Genomic DNA, 18,417 nt, shown 5'->3' on the forward strand with positions numbered 1-18,417 from the left:
TCGTTAGTCTCACCTGTGTCTGATTACCAGCATGTCTATTTAGTCTCTGTGTTTCTTGCACTCTGTGTCAGTTCATTGTTGTATGTTGAGTGTTAGTTGTCAGTCTGCTAGTGTCGCCTTGTTTTTTCGTTTTGGATTTTGATAGTAAGTTTTTGTTTGCCTTTTTTGATTATTAAATACTTTCAGTTTATTCTGCACTTGGGTCCACCTCTCCCTGTGTTCCAGCCGTTCATGACAGATACGTTGGAAAATTCCATGACTCACTTCACTAACCATTATAAAGTCATTAGCTTTTAGTTAGAAACAATTCTAACAAGAAAACCATTCTGACCTCTTCCCAACACATGAAGAGGAGAAAAAACAATCTGTGTGCAGAACTTTGAAAATGTTTTGGTATTTGCTTGTTTTTATCAAAAGTTGCTGGTTTCTCCATAATACATCAAATTAATATTTTTCGCCATGTTTAACCGTTTAATAAAAAAGAAGGGATTTGTAGATACAAATGAAACTTTAGCAAGGTCTTAAATAGATTATCTGCTATAAATATGTCATTAATATTGAGTATTATACTCACAATATTACCAGTTTATCAGGTCTCTAATTTATATTAACACATTTAAAAAAAAAAAAAAAAGAACAGTTAAAAATGACCTCAACAGATGGTTTGATCTTCCTCTGTCATGGATGGGTAGAATAAGCTTGGTTAAGATGAATGTGCTCCCCAGGATGTTGTACCCAATGCAAATGCCACTTACGATCAATAGAAGAGTTATTTTGGATATCGAAAGATCTCTTTAAAAATGTATATGGCATGGCAAGAAATCTAGGCTAAAGATGAAGACCTTACAGTTGCCAATAGACAGCGGGGGGTCAAGCACTTCCTAACTTTCTATATTACAATTGGGCCTGGATAATATCACGTTGGCTGAACCATTTTATACATCAAGGGGAGCCTCTAACAGATTCATGGTGCTGTTCCCCTCTCTCTCCTTTCAGTCTCCTCTCAACTGATGCTGGCGAACTGCCAGCAGATGTTAAAAACAACGCTGTCATGTTTAGCACACTTAGAATCTGGAGAGATATTACTAAACACATTGGCCGGAGAGGTTTCTCATCAGCATTACAACCTCTGACTCAAAATAAAAGCCTTCTCTCCAGGTATAGGGAAAAGTATTTTCAATGACTGGTATTATAAAGGGTCTAAGATTTGTGGCTGATTTATTTCAAAATGGTGATTTTATGTCATTCAATCAACTCCAGACCAAATACAGAATACCAAACAGACACTTCTTTGGTTTTCTCCAAGTTATGCATTTTGTCCTATCAGATCTGATTATCCCCACTGATCAACCATTGTTGAGCTCAATTGAAAGTTTTCTTCTCAATTTTAGTTTAAATACTCTCAACGACAGAAAAATCATTTCCCTTTTTTATGACAAATTACATCCTATTAATTGTGATAGGGTTGAGAGAACTAGGGAATTATGGGAAAGGGACTTGGAGGTTGAACTTGAGCGCTGAGGCATGGTCAGGTACCTTTGTTTCAGCTAGGAAAATCTTTACATGTAATCGACTCAAAGAGAGCCAATACAGAATATTACATAGACTTCAGCGAACACCACAATTTTTAAACAAAATGAATCCTCAGATCTCCGCCCTCTGTGTGAAGTGTAAAAAAGAAGTAGGAACTTACTATCACTGTGTCCCTTTATATCCAGGTATTGGAAAAATGTTGCCCAGGAGCTTGGCTTAATTTTTCACAGAACAATAAAACTAGAGCCAGCATTGTTTCTCCTGAACTTACCTACGCAACAGCTCGTTCTAATGGGTAAACTTCTGCTCCGGGCGAGGCGATGTATTCTGTTTCAGTGGATTCAGGAGAAGCCTTCATCAGTCACGCAGTGGTACAGAGAAACATTCAAGTTTTTTCCTATGGAACACCTCAGTGCTAAATTAAAGGGCAATAACAACCTATTTTATAATATTTGGCAACCCTTCATAGATTATCTTCCCACTGATCTGATTGGCTTATTGCAGAAAGGGTGCCCACACATTATTTTCAAAAATACGTCATAGTCATGTTTTTCCCTTTGACATGTAATTTAGGTAGATAAGATTGTATCTGATATGATATATGTTATTACGACCCATGTATGTTATTATTTTATTTTATTTTATATATATATATATATATATAGATATTTATTCAGTAATTTGGCTACGTCTGTGCTGTCTTGTTCTGTGTTTGTTATGTTAAAAAATGAATTATATATATATATATATTTAAAAAAAAGAAAATAGCCCACATACTATATATATAACCTTTTCAGGCTTAAAAGGTGAAAATGTTGTTCATGAGTTACATCTTACCCATAAAGCAATAATAAACATTGTAGCCATACATGCTTCAATTCAAGTTAATGAGCTTTTAAACGGCCCACAATAGAGGGTAGACTGTATATATTAACAGTCTAGTTGTTGTTTTGAATAAAAAGATGTTGGTCAATTTGTGTTTTGTCGTGTTTGTGTGTGTGTGTGTGTGTGTGTGCGTGCTGTTCGTTAGCCTGGGCCATGCTCGTGCACCGTGTTCATTCATGTACAGTATATTCAATCCGCGAACGCGCCTTTCTTATTCTAAGGGAATTACGTCATCGCACTGCCCAGGGTGCTGCAGTAACTTGCGAGCAGAAAGCTCCGAACAGGCTACTGTTGAGTGCACTGCTGTGCTGTTCCACAATGAGCTAGAGACTGACCAGCTGAGCATTGACTAAACTTTCTCTGAGCCTCAAACAACATGTCACCGTTAAAAGTAAAGAAATGTGTTAGCCTATCTTTTAACCATGTGATGAAATTATATACTAAAAAAAAAAAGCTATATAAATGGCACAAATCATTACATCACTGACAAGTCCCATAAAAATATGTTTTATTAACCAGGAATTGTATGTAGCCTATCCTACTTTTTTTTTTTTAAGATTAAGAGCTGAGCAGAAAGTGAAAAAGAAAATGTTACAATTAGTAAGAAATACATAATAAAGCTACAGGAGGCTTTGCCTTTGCGGTCCGTTATGTGTGGGGGCGGACCACTACAGGCGCGCACAGCACGACGCGCGTATCAGAGCCAGCGCGTCGGCAAATAACCTCATTCTGCAAACTGGCTGTTATTTAGAAGGTCTTCTCTTCTCCCGTCGGTTTGAATAAGTGACACAGAAGAAGTGTGATCCACAGCTCCAGCACCGCCATGGCTGCGCTTTCCGGAGGAGAGATGTGCATCAAATACCTGATGTTTACCTTCAACCTAGTGTTCTGGGTGAGTTTACAATCGAGGAGATGTATTGTTCTCAATTCAAAATGTGCATCCTGTTGGTCGTCTCTCTGTGTGTGAACGTGTGTAAGACGTGCGTGCATGCGCGTTCATGCGTGAGCTTACTAGCCTATAGTTAATGAAATGATTCGGTGTCCCAGATGCAGAATCGTGCTGAGCGTTCACACACAGCCTCGGTCACTTATCACAGCAAATATTTAAAACGTGCCTCTCGAATTTATTTTTGGCAATGGCCACCATAAACACAGAGAGTGCCCCAATGCGTGTGGAGACCGAGTGGACTGGAACAATAATCCCCAGTGGCCAAGTGACCCAGTTCCTCAGCGCAGACTACTCTTTGGAGTTTGCGCGCACAGCATTTTAATAATTGCAACGAGGCAGAGAGAGAGAGAGAGAGAGAGAGAGAGAGAGAGAGAGAGGCGTTTACTTGTGGAGGGGAGTGTTACTGAAAAGCTATATCAATAATTTATACTTCTGTTACGTTGCGTGATGTGAAGGTTTGCGCATGTCACGGAGCCAGCCTCTCTGTCTGTGTGAATGAATCCTGGCTATCCCATAGGCTATTTGTGTCCTATACTTAGCCTGCAGGGTGTGTCTTGTCTTGTCGTGTCTGTTTGATTGTGATCTGTGTATGTGAAAGTGTGGTTTAGGATGAACGTTTGCCCTTTTATGAACGTTTATAATTTCTGCAGCTAGAGATAGAGCAAATGCACCCGTTCATTACAGGGTTGAAGTAGGGTTCCCCAATCTGTGTGTGTGTGTGTGTGTTCTAAAGATGTACAGATGCAAAAACTGGATTTATAGAAACCCTGCATAGTCACTGACAAACAAACAAGGTGACCGACAACCAACCACTTGTCAATGTGTTTCTTTTGTTACTTTGTATAATCCACAATTTCCAGTCCAACATTCAGATTTTAGATTCAACACACAGTAAAAACCCTGCTCTAACCTCAAGTCCAGACACTCCCCTTTTTTTAATTTGGATGAAGCAGGAAGTGAAGCTAGGACACATGATTATGTGGGCTTCATTCACATGACATAAATATCTGATCAGTCTACTTTGGACACAAAAATACTGTCAACTTATGTCAGTGTGTGAAGCAAAACAGGTTTCACTAACCTTGCTTTGATTAAAAAAAAAAAAAAAAACAGCTTCTAGGAAGTATAAATGGAAAGTATTCTTCTTTTGAGGCAATCATTAACTGTGGTCATAAACAGTACGGATAGCAGAGCATGTTGCTAGGCAGGTACTTCACTGAAGGTTTAGTGTCAACATGCCTCAACAGAGCCCACTGTGCAGCTATTTTAGCTCATAAACCACCAGCCCGCATGTAATGGTTAAACACAAGCTCTGCATGTATGAACAGTGAGCTGAACAGAGAAACAGGAATTCATATCACACACACACACAATAGAGGTCAGTTCTGTGGGTGACACTGCTCGGCAGCTCTCTTGCCACTCCCTAAACGGGATAATCAGGGGGGCGTGGTATTGCAAAATGCTTCCCCTTCTCACAACATTTTCCAACTGACTGAAACCACTGCGCTCCTCTTCCTTTCTAGGAAGAAGTTAGTTGTTAAACATTTGCAGCAGTGAACTGTGGCTATACTCAATCAGCATGGCTGTCACTGGGGGAATCAAGTGTGTGAAATATCTCATGTTTATCTTCAACGTTTTCTTCTGGGTAGGTGTTCGTGAATTTGACTTTGCCTAGAAGGTGTGTGTGTGCGAGAGAGAGAGAGAGGGAGAGAGGGAGAGAAGCTAAGTGCTGTATGGATTAGCATTTTTGTGGTATGTTAAAATCTGCCATATTGTTGATACAAACATTATACATCAGTAAAGAAACGGCTGAAAGAGTCCTATAATATACATAGAGACACTAAACATTTGAATGATCCTGATACTTAAGAGTTAGTCAGTCAGGCTCTCAGAGTTAAATATTCACTGACCTGCTGGCAGGGTTTGTAAGGGCCTACACATTAGACAATATGGCACATGCATGGGACGAAATCCCTGAAGTTAAGACTTTACTTTGTAACAAGTGTCGACTGAGAGCAGAACAGTGCTGCAGAATATAACCACATCCTGTCAAAAAAATGGAGCTCAGAGCGAAAAGAACAATGTTGCAGAATATAACCACATCCTGTCAAAGAAATGGAGCTCAGAGCGATGTTTTGATGGTTTTAACATTACCATCTACCATTTCTCAATATAAAATGCAACCATGACGTAACATTTGTAATTTATTGTGTCAATAATCATTAATGTTTGATATATTGGTATCCAGGCGAAAAAAAACAATCAAAAATTTATCAAAAATAAATAAAAATTCCTGCTGCTGGAGATGTGACGAAGGGGTTACAAGAAATGTTTAATAGTGTGTTGAAAGCTTATCAGTTTATTGACTTGCAGTTTGCATAAACAGACAGGACTCATGTCAGAAATATTCTTCTTCCTGTCTGAAAATGTAATGCTGTGATCTCAAATTGAAGCACTGTGTTGAAGTCGATACATGTTGTGCTGCTTCAGATTGCAGGTACTGCTGTCTTCGCTGTAGGCTTGTGGCTAAGATTAGACCCCAAAACCAAAGGCTTGTTTGAAGGACCAGACTCTCCATATGTGTTTTATACAGGTAAGACGCTTTCAGTCCTTAAGACAGTTTCACCATGCAATCACCCGTAAGCAAGTTTTGCTCCATGGGAGATTTTCAAAACATCAAATATGCTTGAATGTTATTTCTAATACACTGTATGTGTGTAGGTGTCTATATCCTGATAGGTGCTGGAGCACTGATGATGGTGGTGGGTTTTCTTGGATGTTGTGGGGCAATCCAGGAGTCTCCCTGTATGCTGGGACTGGTTAGTAACACCCCTTTTTTTCCACTTCCCTTTTTGTTGTGTTTACTTGTTTCTACTAAAGATTTTAACTTATTAAAACAACAGTTCAATTCTCTTTGAGTACTTTTTACCCATGACTTCACTCGGTACAGCTCCCAGACTTGATAGCAGGTGTGGGTCTGGGATTGAGCTTGGCGCTCGCTAGGAAATTTGAGATGTCTGCCTTGTACATTGTTTACTGAACAGTGTCAAGGCCAGTCTCTAGATTTCCCTGTACTTGTTCCCTCCCTCCCTCCCTCCCTCCCTCCCTCCCTCTCTGGCCCTAATCTTCTTGCACTAAATCTCTCGGGAGGAGGAGTCTATGTAAATTGTGTTCAGCTACACTTAAACGACCTTACTTGTCTACACATGCATACAGGACATGCGCACAAATTCACTCTAATCTGGGTTCAATTTTGTCTCCTCCTTTGTGCAGTTCTTCTTCTTCCTGCTTATCATATTTGCCATTGAGGTGGCAGCTGGTATCTGGGGATTTTCCAACCAAAGCAAGGTAACGTACAAGTTTTAGGTTTGTTGCACTAATAATTACACGTATATATGTATATTTAACACATTAGTAGCAGTTTCCACTACTTTGCATGGATACAAAAAAAGATGGAATAAGAGCTATTTTTTTAAATCAATCCCAAAATCACAATATTAAAAGAACCAGTTTTTGATTGTATTTGTATTTCTTTGCTGATGTTAAACTCTCCCCCTTTGCTGGATCAATAAAGATTGATCTAATCCTTGTGTCGCAGTTAAGAATGAATAATGACAAAATGTTGCTTTAGTCTGATATTGTGTTAAAACTTTCTTTCGGCTTGCTACCGTCTTGCAGGTGGTGAACGACATCACAACATTTTACATGCAAACCCACAACAACTACAAGACAACAGGGGATGAGCGCCTTAAAGAGACACTAGTTGTGATTCAAAAAGGGGTGAGCCACGTCTGACACATTTCTGCTTTACCATGGTACAGACTGCCTCAGATTTTGTCCGTTCACCATCAGATTGTAAGAAGTTCACGATGCATGTCGTGTTGTTTTTAACTTCTCAGAAACAGTTATGTAAAAATTGTTTTTTATGCAAGTCAGGTTAACGGAGGAAACATGTTTTATATGTGTTCAGTATTTCTATGAAGCATTTTTTCTAGTTGCATGGCAAGCTCAGTGATGACAGGACCTCAGAAAATAGAGACTTGTGTGTTGTGCAATTCACAGAGATCTAAATGACTGATTTTTTTGTGTTTACAGCTGAACTGTTGTGGTCCAACAAATAAACCAGAAGAAGCTGCCAAGGACACCTGCCCCCCTCGAGACCTGCTTGAGGGCCTCATTACAAAGGTACAACTACCCTCAATTTGTGTTTGTATTGGACGCCATCACCGTCAGGCACTTCAGTGAGGAAACAGGAAATGAAAGAAATTGTAATTACTTGTGAAAAATTAAAACATTCAACATCTTTTAGGAATGATTATAGAGAGAATACAGATACTATGTATTAAATACTAAATAATGACGTGACACGTGTTAAGGGTTGATTAGTTTTTTTCTCTGCAGGCTTTTACCCTCTGCCTCTTTGCAGTGTTACTACGGCAACAATGGTTTACTGGAGCCTGCACGCTCTCAGGCTGTCTGTCACCACTCACAAAAAGTCATGTACAGCATAGCTATAGATAAGCTGCAATGAATCTATTGTGTTGCAGAGCTGCCCTGATGCCATTGATGAGGTGTTTGACTCCAAACTACACATCATAGGAGGAGTGGGCGTCACCATCGGTGTTGTTATGGTGAGTGTGGGATTGGCTTCACTTGAAATCGTCAAAGTCCAACGTCCACAGTACAATGTTGATAGCATACGCGATTACAAACAGAATTCATGAAGGCCTCTTGATGTTGCAGGTGTTCGGGATGATCTTTAGCATGCTCCTGTGCTGCGCCATCAGGAAGTCTCGGGAGGTGGTGTGACACCCGCCATGACACCCTAAAGTCCTCGTTAATGTTGCATGATGTTTTTCCTCGAGTCCCATGACTCTACACTGCCAATAAAAACACAGCTTGGCCAAGGGTGAAAACCCAAGACAGGCCGGGTGCAGACATTTTCATACTATTTCATTATACATTAATAATAGCCCAGCTGCTGACACTTAGGCCCACCTTACTGGAATATGTTAATGCAATGTGGTAATTTGGCCCATTTATAATATGGGTGTCATCTGTGCTTCAGTGACTATGTAGTACAGAAATGTGACATCTTGTTGTCATTTGATTGAAATTAGTGTTTGTGAACAGCTTATTATCTAAACAAAAGATCGTGTTGTGTACTGGTCACATTTTGCACCTACTGGCAAGAAAAGTCACAATCTAGGGCCATCAAAAACACCCGTCATCACGTCAGCACAACACAGCAGTGGCCAATGCAACTCGACCATCCTCTTCTTAAGACGCAGAAGTCGAACCTTGGTGACGAGAAGCCAATTGAATGCTGAGCTGTGAACTGTCCCCCCGCCACCCCCACCCAGCTTGGTATTAGAGTAGCACTTTGGGTTTTTTCATTGTGACAATTGATTTGTTCCTTTTATTTCATCCTCTTTGAAAAATTGCCTTTAATTTTGTCACTGTTTTGTTTTTTTAAATTTGTTTTTTTTTATACATATATATGTAATACAAAAAGTATGCACTTAGCTGGTTCTATGCTAAATTGGTGTGAATGATGTATTTTATAATGTCATTATCATTTTAAAGAAACTGAGTTTATTTATACCATATGCACTGTTTTACAGAGACATCAATTAAAAGAACCAAATAACGTAAAAAAAACAAAAAAAAACTGAGTCGACTTTGATGGAATTATATATTCAAAAACATGCAAAAACATAAATACAGATTTTTCAGTAAACAGGTAAATCAACTATTTTGTCTTCGGTCTATTCCTCTTGGGTCACTGAATAAAGTTTGCTAATTTTGTTACAAATTCTTTAATCCTATATTGAGGCACTATGAGACAGACTCTGACCTGTGTGTTTCATTTACTGGTGAAGGATATTGAGGGCATTTGAGGGTTACAAGGATGTAGGTGCTTGATAAGCCTGTAAACAACTTCCAGGTTCCATTTATAGTGTGCAGTGGAAAGAAAACACGATTTCCCCGTCTCCCCTGTTTTTTATCAAGTGTGACTCATGTAGAGTTTGAGCAAACATAAGAACAAAGCCTAGACCTGTCTCTGTTCCCAAGTCATCCCATCACAAATAATTTACGGAAAATGTATCTTCAAAACAAGGCGCAAACACTGATTACAGTACGCGTCTGTGTGTGGCAGTGAGTGTCGTTCATTTCAAATGACTCACCGTTTCCTCAAAACTAGGTGAGAATAAATTTAACGTTCTCACCATAACTGTTTTAGGAAGTTAACTTTGATTTGGTTGTTGACAGTTGGGTGTGGCTCTCTCAGACAAACCCGCCCCCCCACTTTGTAGATAACACTGATTATAAAAAGAAGTGTGTATATTTGTGAGACGGATGACCTTTGAGGCTCTGTGTGATTGCCTTTTGTTTGACAAAAGTGTTCTAGCCAAAAGAAGAGGGCAGGAAAACTGAGATAAGAATGTGAAATAAAAAAAAAAAAACAGCAATAACAATGAGAACTCAAGAGGAAATTTGCCAAAATCAGCACCGACATACTCACACTATTTCCCAACCAAGTTAATGAACACCGAACTTTTCAAAAACAACTGTAGCCTGCAGCCTTAAATCATCGATGTTAAAGTGAAAATTATTTCACATAGCTCTAAAATGATACATACTGAGGGAAAATGTAAAAACCTTAAGAGGGACACAATACAGTGTCATTCCTCAGCCTCCTCCTTTGTACCCTCACAGGAGTTATTTTCATGTTCTTGTGACTGTGAGGCGGTGCGTATGTGCAGCATAGCGTCCACCTGGAGAAGACGTGAGAGACACTGCAGCACGGCTAGAAGCAGATTGTATTTACAGCTGACAGACTCGACGCCTGAGTCAAACATAAACGCCTTTGATGGCATGTCAGTATCTCTATATAAATGCATGCTCTGTATACCCTCATCTAGAGTGCATTCACTTGTATCCTCACACTCTTTAAGAACTGTATCCTGTCCTAGTTTGTCTGCAAAACCAGAACGTTGGGAATGACTTTGAACTAAACGCAGGAGCCTGGTTTGAGTCTGCAGGAAACATCGTGGACTGTGGGAGTATATCTGCCTTGGCACACTCAGTAGAGCGTTTGCCAGCAGCTGCGAAACAGCAAGGATATCCATATCTGTTTCATCAGAAGCCGAGCAACTGTGGCCATGTTGGAGGAGGGCATGGTGTAAGAGAAATTCAAATATCCCACCTGCAGGTACAACACAGCCTGGCATCGACAAACAACGCTGGGAGGAAGTTGAATTTGGGATCTGTTTCCCTGCAATTGAAGATTTGCTTTTGTTACACCGCAAGGTCCTCTTTGATGCCGTCACACCCACGGGCTCCCAAGTTGAAAGTAGCATGCGGATGGCATCGTGTAATGCACATGCATATTGGTCCGTTTGCCCTTCCCCTGCGCCACAAATGATCAGACTACAGGGTTTGACAACGGGCCTTTTGTCCGAGTCATGGAAAGCAACATGAACATACCTGTGGAAGAAAAAAATGATTAACTTTGACCTGCACAAATCAAACCTGATGAGAAAACAGTTGTAAAAAAAAAAAAAAAAAAAAAGGAAATCCTGCATGTGTGTAAAAAAAAAAGAAGTATAGTTTCCTACCTGTGAGCTCCTAGCAGTATTGGTCGGCAAAAGGTCAGTGTAGCAATGTTGTCTGGTTCAATCATCCAGCAGTCTGCGACAGGTTTGGCTCCACTTAGATGAGCAAAGAGAGACAATTCATCTTCACTGACACACTCGACAATGCAAATCTCTGCCTGTGCAGCTAAGGCCAGGACAGCAGCAGACTGTTTCACAGCAGAGAGGATCACAGAGACGCCCACACTCTGCAGGTTTGCAATAGCACACTCTAGTGACTTTTCTGCCCATGCACTAAACTGAACAATACTCCTCTCCTTCCTTGAATTCTCAGCCATCTGTTGACCGCCACATGCCAGCTCCAACACCTCTCCTGCACGGAGCAGTTTAGGCTGCAGGCAACCAGTCAAAATGACAGCTGCTACTGGCGGTTTGTCACTTTGTATGCACGGCGTAGCAAAGTCTCTGTGAATGACCTGCCCCTCGATCAAACGTGAACAACTACTAGGGAAGCCTGATACAGGTGTATGCAACGTGGGCAGGTTGTCATTTATGAACTGTAGTGATACGGACGGATGATCGTTTCTTAATTTCCAGTTATCGAGTAGTTCACAAGTGAGGTGGCTGAAAAAGCCACAGTGTGTTTGACCCAAGCGTGAATGAAAGAAAGACGCCAGCAGCTTTTGAACACAGGGAATGCTTTTGGGAGAATGTGTTTTTAAAGTGAAATCCTCTCTGGGGAGACAGCATCCATATGGGACCACTCCCATGGCAATGAGCTCATCGAGGTCCTCCAAAGCAAATTCCAGCAGTCTCTTAGCCAAGTGTCTGGCAGTAGAAGCCACTGCTGCTTTCCTGGGGTTGTAAGTGTGAGACACATTAGGCTCCTTGCAGGCTGTTGCATGAATCATCCTTAGTAAGGACGCCAAGAGAAGGATAAACGTCTTCGATCCATCGCCTGTTACAGTGCTGTGATTTAAGACGGACGCCACAATCACCCTAGAATGAAAAACACACAAATCAATTTAAAAAAAAAGAGAAACATGGTGCATAGCTAGTGTCATGCTGAAAAAGTATTTTAGTTACCTGGCCAGTGGATTTTCCAGACGTAGTGCTGTAAGAATTTTCGTCCCACTGCGGCTCAACATCGCCTGTCCTGTGTCTCGGGTAAACAGCACCTGTCCTCCTTCAGGTCCGAAACTGCTGAGGACAACTGACTCCAACACGGATACGGTCTGCAGAACATGTTCCAGGTGGGGAAGTTGAGCCACGGGCAGCATGATCACACACTGGCTGGAGGGTCCAACTATAAATAACTAAACAGAAACATACATTTTATTGCTGTATTAGGTAAGTCGATCGGTGTAGTTTGAGTTCATGATTGACAAGGACAACTATAGATGTACTTAAAAAAAAAATTAGATGTATTTACTGATTGGATTCCTCTAAAGCTTTCCATGTGCCGTGAATTAGATTTTCCAGGAAGCCAGTCTTTGTTTGTCGTGGCTTAACCTTCCAGCTTACATGTTTCCCTCCACTTTGTTTTTTTTTTTTTTTTTTTTTTTGATTCTTGAACAGTTTATTAAGAAACCCACCCATGATAGTTTGTTAAAAAAATCAATAAACACACATCAAGAAATGTATTTTGAAAACAAAAAAGGTAATTTTACATACCCATCTCTTAAATCAGCGGTGTCCAAACTTTTTTTCTTGCGGGCCAAAATTGTCGTGTTAGAATCGCTCGCGGGCCACAGGTTTTGTTTTTTTAAAATATAGTTGACAAAATAGTAAGGCTTTGTAGATCAGAATCAAAAGGCTCGCTAAAGAAACCCTTTAATTAAAGGAAATCAAATATTTTGATTTCTTCGTTCTACTTTATTTGTTTGTTTCTCAGAATCAAGCCTGTAACGTGGTTCATTATTTTTGGAAAAGCTTTCTGCATTCAGCTCAGGTCATTAAATGGTTAAACAACAGTCCGTTTTGTTTGCAAAAACTTTGCATACGTTTTTTTTTCATAGTTTACAAAAAAAATGTGGAAAATAGTAAAAGCTGTAGATTTAAAAAAAAGAACAACAACATACATGTTACTGAACATTTTCTATTTTAGGAATATTGTTCAGCCCTTGTTAACATGAAAAATTAAAATAAGATAATGTGCCAATCTTAATCAAGGCCTCGGGCCAAAATCTTCTGATTCTTCATTTGAAGTCACGGGCCGCAAAAAATCCCCTCAAGGGCCGCAAATGGCCCTCGGGCCGCACTTTGGACACCCCTGATTTAAATTATGGAAAATTCAGTAAACAGTTTCTGGTCAAAGGTTGACCCATACTTTATCACTAAAAGAAGAGAAATATGCAATTCTGACACTTAGCGTTTAAAATAGGTATTGCAGCCCGAATTCAAAACATTGGAGAGAGCAGTCTGTGGACAAGTCGTTTCTAATGAAGCTAAGTTACGTTGATAGCATTAACATGATCTATCTTAACTAATGCAATGACCTCGCCGGCTGCTCATATGCGCGTAATGTGAAAAAGCCTTAACGCCCCATTTTTTATGTAGAAAACAAATTCATGCATTGTCGTGAACGTAAATACTTTAAACTAAGAGAACTCACCGTGAGCAGGGACGCTTCATCTGTGTCCTGGAGACGAGACTTCCTCTACGATTTACTGCGCACATACAATATGGATCAAAGAGGAGTGCTGCCGCCTATCGTGTGGAGGGGTGCCTTGTTTTTACGGATCATTAGTATGAGGGACAAAAAATGACTAAAGTATAAATAAAGAAATAAAGAAATTAATTAATTAATTTTGGGAGAAATGCATAAAATAATGTATAAATAAATAAATAAATAAATAAATAAATAAATAAATAAATAAATAAATATATAAATATATAAATGCTGAAAACAATACATCAATGAATAAATAATAAATACACTTTGTTAATGAAAAATGCTATTTATATATTTTTACATGTATTTATTCATTTATTAGCGTATTTCTACAGTTATATATGTATGAATGCATACATTTCCACATTAATTGAGTTATTCATTTATTTTCGTATTTTTACATTTACACATCTATTTATTTCTGTGTCCAGGTCGTAAGAGGAAAAGTATATATGTAAATTTGCGTCTGTCTGTTTTTCAAAATTGACCAATCCTACTTCAGTAATGTTAGGACGGCCCACTTAATTTACATATTTACTTTTCCTTGTACAACATGGACACAGAAATACATAAATAAATATATGAATATATTTATTTATATGTACATTTTTACATGAATTGTTGCATTTATTTATATATATATATTTATATATTTATTGATGCATTTATTTAATTATGTATTTATTTATACATTATTGTATGCATTTCTCTCAACATTTATTTATTTATTTATTTATTTATACTTTAGTCATTTTTTGTCCCTCATAATTAGTAGTGTACAATTGACTGTGAATAATCTAACAATCATCACGTACCGTATAAAAAATAATATAAGTATGTTAATATGAACTTAATACATCTAGGCGTAACTTTTAGTGTCCCCCATGATCTACTTGTCTTTCATTAAAATGTTTGGCACAATTGGCCAATTTTTAAGAAAGGCATAATGAAAGTTTAAAATCAAATCTTAGCTTTAAACATTAAAATAAATAAGGCTGAATTCAGCAGAGCTGCATCTGTTCCACAGTTATTTTGTTGTTTTATGATGGCAAACTGTTGAAGCTAGTGTTGTTGTTTTTGTTGCTGATTTTGTTTACTATTTTTAACTTCTTAACAAGAACATGTGTTAGGCCTGTGATGTTTTCCTGCAAATTAAAATACATTTAAAACAAAAACAATTATTTTAATAGCATAATATTTTCCGTCTGTAGAGTTATTTTACATTTTGTTGGGTTCAGATCTAATTACCACAACGCAAGATTTCATAATATATGTAACCGTTTTGAACTTTGTGCCAGTGTGTGTGATGATTACTTTGACATTTGTTCCCACATCCTGCTTTAACATGGATATAAAAAAATATTAAATGCATTTCCCTTTTAGTTTGTGTAGCTTTGTTGTACTTGTTATGTTGTGTTTCTTTGTGTAAACACATTGTTTAAAATGCAATGTTTTAATGACTCTCGCAGACAGGGAGTTTTTGCAGGACATTATGCTGATCTTTAACTACAACTACAACTACAATTCACTTAGCAGACGCTTTTATCCAAAGCGACGTACATCAGAGAGTAAGTACAACACAAGCAAGGATCTAGAAAAAAGGGAACAATGTCAGTAAGAGCAAACGATCAGCTTTGAGTCTGATTGGACACACAGGTGCTGACAGGAAGTGACCAGAGGCAAAGCACAACATTGAGGGCAGTTCTTGAGAGCTCTAATCAGTATAGAAACCATCTTATAAGTCATCGTTTATCAAACAAAAACCATCATCATTACCATCATCATCAATAATATGGAGACTGTCATCATTAAGTTAGTAGGTATTCATGAAAGAGCTGGGTCTTTAGCTTTTTCTTAAAGGTGCAGAGGGACTCTGCAGATCCAATGGAGTTTGGAAGTTCATTCCACCACCGGGGGGCGACAGAGGAGAAGAGTCTAGTCAGCATCTTAGGACCCTGTTGTGAAGGTTGGATCAGACGCCTTTCATTGGCAGAGCGTAGGGGACGGGAGGGAGTGTAGACCTGGATGAGAGAGTTAAGAGGAGTAAGGAGGAGCCGGTTTTGTCGCTGTTTTGTAAGCGAGCAGCAGAGTTTTAAATTTGATGCGAGCAGTAACTGGGAGCCAGTGTAAGGAGATGAACAGCGGAGTGACATGTGCTCTTTTAGGAAGGTTGAAGACCAGTCGTGCTGCTGCATTTTGTATCATCTGCAGGGGTTTGATAGTGCATGTAGGAAGACCTGCCAGTAGAGCCTAGAGTAAGAGCCTGTACCAGGAGCTGTGTAGCATGTTCTGACAGGTAAGGTCTGATCTTCCTGATGTTGTACAGGGCAAATCGACATGACCGGGCAATCGAGGCTACTTGAACCTTAAATGTTAGCTGGTCATCAATCATGACACCCAGGTTCCGGGCAGACGTTGTGGGCATGAGTTTGGTTGTTCCAAGCTGGATATTGATCTGTGGTTGCATAGAGGGACTGGCTGGGATGACAAGGAGCTCAGTCTTTGAAAGATTGAGTTGAAGGTGGCGTTCATTCATCCATTTAGAGATATCAGCAAGGTATAACGAGATTCTTGCAGAGACTGTAACATCGTCTGCCGGGAATGACAGGAAGAGCTGGGTATCGTCAGCATAGCAGTGGTATGAGAAGCCATGAGAGCGGATTATTGAACCAAGTGAGCTTGTGTATATGGAGAAGAGAAGGGGACCAAGCACTGACCCTTGAGGTACCCCTGTGGATAAGCTGTGCGCTTTGGACACTTCTCCCTTCCGCAACACTCTAAAGGATCGCCCAGAGAGGTAGGACACGAACCAGCAGAGGGCAGATCCTGAGATGCCAAGTTCAGAGAGCGTGGATAGGAGGATTTGATGGTTGACTGTGTCAAAGGCAGCAGACAGGTCTAGCAGTAATGGAACTGAGGACTGACCCGCAGCTCTGGCAGCTCCTAGCGATTCTGTTACTGATAGTAGTGCAGTTTCAGTAGAGTGGCCCCGCTTAAAGCCTGACTGATTTGGGTCTAACAGATCGTTTCTGGACAGGAACTCAGAGACTTGCTTCAAGACTGTGCGCTCAAGTATTTTTGACAGAAAGGGCAGAAGAGAAACCGGTCTGTAGTTTTCAACCTGGGCTGGGTTTAGTGTGGGTTTTTTGAGCAGAGGGGTGACCCGAGCTTGCTTGAATGCGGTGGGGAACACCCCTGTTGACAGAGAGGAGTTGATGACATGCTTAAGTGCAGCATTAAGCGGAGAGGAAATGGTCTGCAGGAGGCTTGATGGTATTGGGTCCAGAGGACAGGTGGTGTGCCGAGAGTCTAGCACAAGCTTAGATACTTCATCCTCAGTCAGAGAGGAGGATGAGTCGAGTGAGGCACTTTTGGTTGGTGCCTTTGGGCTGAGTTGGTCAGGCTCAGAAAACTGGTTACTGATGGTTGCAACCTTTTCAGTAAAATACGAGGCAAACATGTCTGGTGTGAACAGATCGGAGGGTGGAGGAGGAGGTGGTTGAAGCAGTGAGTTAAAAGCAGGAAACATTTTTTCTTGTATCTGTGGCATTGCATATCTTGTTCTGATAATATGTTGTCTTGGCTGTTTTCAGGCTGGAGGGGAATGAGTCAAGTCTTTGCTTATAGTCATTGAGGTCAGCGGACTATTTGGATTTTTGCCATTTTCTCTCTGCTGACCTCAGCCCTGCTCTTTGCTCTCTTATGACTTCAGTGAGCCATGGACTAGGGCGGGTTTGGACACCAGAGGGCAGAGCTTGTTCAGAGATGAGGCTCGCGTGCAGCAGAGTGTGTCTGTAGCCTCGTCTGTAGAGAGTGCGGTAAAGAACTTATGGGCAGGCATGGCAGCCATTAACTCGTCAGACAGCTGAGCTGAGCAGCCCAAACAAAGCCTGACAACGACCCACTATCAATATCTACTCAAAGCAAGTTTCGATTCACACACCTAGCTGACAAGACCTTCCTAGTTTTCAGATCAGAGCTTGTTCTGACATATTGCATATGAAATATCACGACTTCAACACAGGTTTATCTTTGTTCTTTTATCTGAAACACCAACACCAAGGTTACCATTATTCTTTGTGTTTTAGGGAACTTTTTTAGGTGATCTTTGACAGCCAAATTCTAGTCAGTTCTTTTCTTTTTCTTTTAGACATTCGTATGAAATTCATAGATTTTGTGTTCTCAAGATTCCAATGGGTACGTAGAAAAACGGCTGCACAAACTGAGCGAATTGTTTAAGGCATACAATTGTATCCATGAGCAAGTGTATATTTCTATGTCACACACAGAGGTTATGTTGATGCCCTGCTCCCCCTACCCCCTCCCCTCTGTTTCATCCCTCCTTATGTACAGTGTCTCAGTGAAGCTCTGGTACCTCAAGGTGAACGGGGCGGGGCCGGAACTTGATCTCTGTGTTGCTGCAGAAACCACATCCTAAGTTTCTAAATCAGGCAACATCATCTATACATAGACAATATGAGACAGTTCTGCAGCCAGAGGCACACACACCATTACACACACACATACAGAGCTGTCCACGCTGAATGTAAATGTCCTCTATTGCTGAACCCTCACTATGCTAACGAGCCTTTAAAAAGCCATGTCACTACACTGATGAATATGCATCAGAGGCCCGGTGAGGGTGACCTGTAGGGATGGGACAGGAGGTCACAGGAGGTGGGGCATCAGAAAAAAAGAGCTAGTGCCCCCACGGGAGCCGAATGGACAGAAAAGAGCACATTCACCCCAACACACGACAGACGAAAACACAGGGAAAG

The 18,417-nt window shown here is 40.2% G+C and overlaps 2 protein-coding genes across 5 annotated transcripts; one reads left to right on the top strand and one right to left on the bottom strand.

Moving 5' to 3' along the window:
* Positions 1–3,129: 3,129 nt before the first annotated feature.
* Positions 3,130–9,119, top strand: cd9a (CD9 molecule a). 2 transcript variants are annotated; one of them, XM_061035268.1, is made up of 8 exons: positions 3,130–3,310; positions 5,858–5,960; positions 6,089–6,186; positions 6,641–6,715; positions 7,046–7,147; positions 7,463–7,552; positions 7,915–7,998; positions 8,111–9,119. In XM_061035268.1, the coding sequence occupies exons 1-8, from the start codon at positions 3,242–3,244 to the stop codon at positions 8,174–8,176; spliced, it is 687 nt and encodes a 228-aa protein (XP_060891251.1). In that variant the 5' UTR covers positions 3,130–3,241; the 3' UTR covers positions 8,177–9,119. The 2 variants fall into 2 exon arrangements, with proteins under 2 accessions (XP_060891251.1, XP_060891252.1); XM_061035269.1 differs by lacking the exon at positions 3,130–3,310 and adding an exon at positions 4,841–5,012.
* bbs10 (Bardet-Biedl syndrome 10) lies at positions 8,110–13,667 on the bottom strand. 3 transcript variants are annotated; one of them, XM_061035267.1, is made up of 6 exons: positions 13,580–13,667; positions 13,236–13,301; positions 12,052–12,281; positions 10,990–11,964; positions 10,578–10,858; positions 8,110–10,146 (listed from the first exon to the last, which is right to left on the bottom strand). In XM_061035267.1, exons 3-6 carry the CDS (start codon positions 12,243–12,245, stop codon positions 10,097–10,099), a joined length of 1,500 nt encoding a protein of 499 aa, XP_060891250.1. In that variant the 5' UTR covers positions 12,246–12,281; positions 13,236–13,301; positions 13,580–13,667; the 3' UTR covers positions 8,110–10,096. The 3 variants fall into 3 exon arrangements, with proteins under 3 accessions (XP_060891250.1, XP_060891248.1, XP_060891249.1); XM_061035265.1 differs by having other exon boundaries at positions 8,110–10,858; XM_061035266.1 differs by lacking the exon at positions 13,236–13,301 and having other exon boundaries at positions 8,110–10,858; positions 13,580–13,633.
* Between the last annotated feature and the right edge of the window lie 4,750 nt (positions 13,668–18,417).

This window comes from Labrus mixtus, chromosome 4 (genome assembly GCF_963584025.1).
Source record: "Labrus mixtus chromosome 4, fLabMix1.1, whole genome shotgun sequence".
In the NCBI taxonomy this organism is placed as follows: Eukaryota; Metazoa; Chordata; class Actinopteri; order Labriformes; family Labridae; genus Labrus; species Labrus mixtus.

Bases quoted from the DNA above. Each gene is read 5' to 3' on its own strand.
- cd9a (XM_061035268.1), top strand. From the start codon at position 3,242: ATGGCTGCGCTTTCCGGAGGAGAGATGTGCATCAAATACCTGATGTTT. The intron at 6,187-6,640 runs GTTAGTAACACC...TCCTTTGTGCAG, and splicing joins CTCCCTGTATGCTGGGACTG to TTCTTCTTCTTCCTGCTTAT. The intron at 7,148-7,462 runs GTGAGCCACGTC...TTGTGTTTACAG, and splicing joins TAGTTGTGATTCAAAAAGGG to CTGAACTGTTGTGGTCCAAC.
- bbs10 (XM_061035265.1), bottom strand. From the start codon at position 12,245: ATGCTGCCCGTGGCTCAACTTCCCCACCTGGAACATGTTCTGCAGACC. The intron at 11,965-12,051 runs GTAACTAAAATA...TTTTCATTCTAG, and splicing joins CTGGAAAATCCACTGGCCAG to GGTGATTGTGGCGTCCGTCT. The intron at 10,859-10,989 runs GTAGGAAACTAT...TTTCTTCCACAG, and splicing joins ATACTGCTAGGAGCTCACAG to GTATGTTCATGTTGCTTTCC.